The following is a 2340-nucleotide window of genomic DNA, read 5'->3' as shown; positions in this document are numbered from 1 at the left end:
GAAAAGAAAAGAAAAGAATATGTAGAGAGTATATAGGAAGATCGCACAAGAGTTTTAAAATATTAGATAGCGTAGTAATCTTGTATTACTTGCTTGAATGTCTTGGAATGAAAACTTCCAAGGGGTTTATATGATTTATTGGTGATGAATAATATTGTGGTATTATAACAATCCAGGCTGCCCAAACTGCAGTATCCAAAAAGTCCTCACAGAATAAAGGGGCATAGAAAAAACGTGTGCCCTTATTCTCCATGCCTTTCTATGCAGACCTCACAACTCCAAGGAGAACCCAAGCCAGTGTCTAAGAAAATATTTGGTGAGTGAGGACGTTAGATAAGCTGACAGCTCTTTAGCCTCTGGTACTTTTGTGTTTTTATACAAGTAGAGCTATAAGCAGGAAGCAGCACTTGATTTTTAATTACTTAATCCTTTTCATATCAGAATAGCATTTGACCATTGTATTGTTTATTTTCTTAGTGAAATCTATTCGAAGTATCCCTGCCTACCTTGCAGAGACCCTCTATTATGCTATGAAGGTAAGTGGATACCATGAACCTTCTCTCTAATACATTTCTCTAATTATTATTCTTCATTTTTGCTTATGTTTTAGATGATAGACCTTGGGAATTTTTCTCTTCTTATAACGTTCAACCCAGTTCTACCACATTGTTATACCTTATTGATTCACCCGCACCCGGGAGCATTTGATCCTATGTTTGAAGTTTTTAAGCATTGTGCCTCTCTCTTTCTATTTTTTTAAAGGGAGCTGGGACAGATGATCATACCCTCATCAGAGTCATGGTATCCAGGAGTGAGATTGATCTGCTTAACATCAGGAAGGAGTTTAGGAAGAATTTTGCCACCTCTCTTTATTCCATGATTAAGGTAATAGAACCTTTCTTTAAATTATGTTTGGTAATCCAAAGCAGACCAATATGCTGCATGAAAGACAAGAATGGGAGAACCTGATTCTTGTGTTAAGTTTAAAATTTTAGTGGCATGATTAGAGCAATGAGTTAAAAAGCATAGCATAATGTTTCCTGAAGTAGAGATGATGGCTCCTAAGTGAAAGCATGGGTGTTGATGTGGCTGAGGCTCTTGGTGAACTCAGAAGCATTATTTAGTAGTGGTGACAGATGACTCAACAAACCAAACCTCTTGCCTATGCTAATAATGTGTTCTTTCTGTCTTTTATCAGTTCCAGCTGTCCTTACTAGTCCTTCTTTTATTTCATATCAGCTTTTCCTTTCTTTATTGTCTTTTATCACCTTATCTCTGATGCTGGTTTCTAATTCAGGAAAGAGCCAACCAGGTCATATTGGGAGTAAGTAAGGAGCCCCTAGGTATTAGTATCATTTTTGTTCTTTTTAAAACAAGGTGCTCCGTGGCCTATAATTACATTTAGCTTAAGGTCTTTTGACTTTTTTTTTTTTCTTCTGATAAAGGTTAATGTGGACCATGTGCAAAGCAAGATTTCAATTAAGCAGAAGCTTTTAGTTTAGCATGTGTGTGGTGTGGCTGGCCCAAAGGACACTAGAGAGTTTACCCATGCACCTTTAGCTTGAAACATTAATTTATCATGCGTGTCTGCATGTGAGACAAGCAGATGCAAAGCATGTCCTGCCCTTCTGTCTCGGAGGGAGGGCCACGACAGCCCTGCAGCCCTAGCACTGCCCGTGTTAGCTGATATATACTAAGGGATAGAGACTATTCTGTTTAGAAAGCTTGATTTAACTATAGTTGTTAAAGTTTCCCTGTTCTTTGTGTTACCAGAGGGAATGCTGAGTGTCTGAGGTTACATTGGTAGGAAACTCCCTGCATAACATTCCTGATGTGAAAGTCACAGAGATTACCCACTTGGGAGAAGAATCTTATAAATACAATTTGTTGCCAGTTATTTGTTAGTTTAAAAATTTTCTATGGCTTCTGTGAGTCATGGAGATTAATGTAATACATTTGGTTTCAGGGAGATACATCTGGGGACTATAAGAAAGCTCTTCTGCTGCTCTGTGGAGGAGAAGACTAATGTGTCACGGGGAAGAGCTCCCTGCTGTGTGCCTGCGCCGCCCCACTGCCTTCCTTCAGCACCTCTAGCTGCATTTGTATGCCAGGGCTTGACACATTGCCTTATTCATACTAGCATGCTCACGACCAACACATACGCATCATAGAAGAAAATAGTGGTGCTTCCTACTGATCTCTGATGGAGATCTCTTTGACTGCTCTAGTACTTAATTATACTTACGTTACTAAGTTTAATGCCTGGCCATTTTCCATTTATATATTTTTCTTTAAGAGGCCAGATTGCTTTTAGCCTTTTTTAAAACTTCATTTATATTA

The 2340-nt window shown here is 38.5% G+C and overlaps 1 protein-coding gene across 1 annotated transcript in view; it reads left to right on the top strand.

The window, feature by feature from the left end:
* The window catches only part of ANXA5 (annexin A5), a 31235-nt gene extending 28897 nt beyond the window's left edge, over nt 1–2338 (top strand). The window contains exons 11-13 of the mRNA XM_017852606.1: nt 478–536; nt 763–885; nt 1967–2338. Of these exons, the coding sequence (XP_017708095.1) occupies nt 478–536; nt 763–885; nt 1967–2026 (242 nt within the window). The 3' untranslated portion in view covers nt 2027–2338. The remainder of the gene's footprint in view (nt 1–477; nt 537–762; nt 886–1966) is intronic.
* Nucleotides 2339–2340: the final 2 nt, after the last annotated feature.

Source organism: Rhinopithecus bieti, unplaced genomic scaffold (genome assembly GCF_001698545.2).
Source record: "Rhinopithecus bieti isolate Rb0 unplaced genomic scaffold, ASM169854v2 scaffold_33326, whole genome shotgun sequence".
In the NCBI taxonomy this organism is placed as follows: domain Eukaryota; kingdom Metazoa; phylum Chordata; class Mammalia; order Primates; family Cercopithecidae; genus Rhinopithecus; species Rhinopithecus bieti.
Note: the sequence above shows the minus strand (reverse complement) of the source record. Positions and strands in the feature narration are given on the sequence as shown.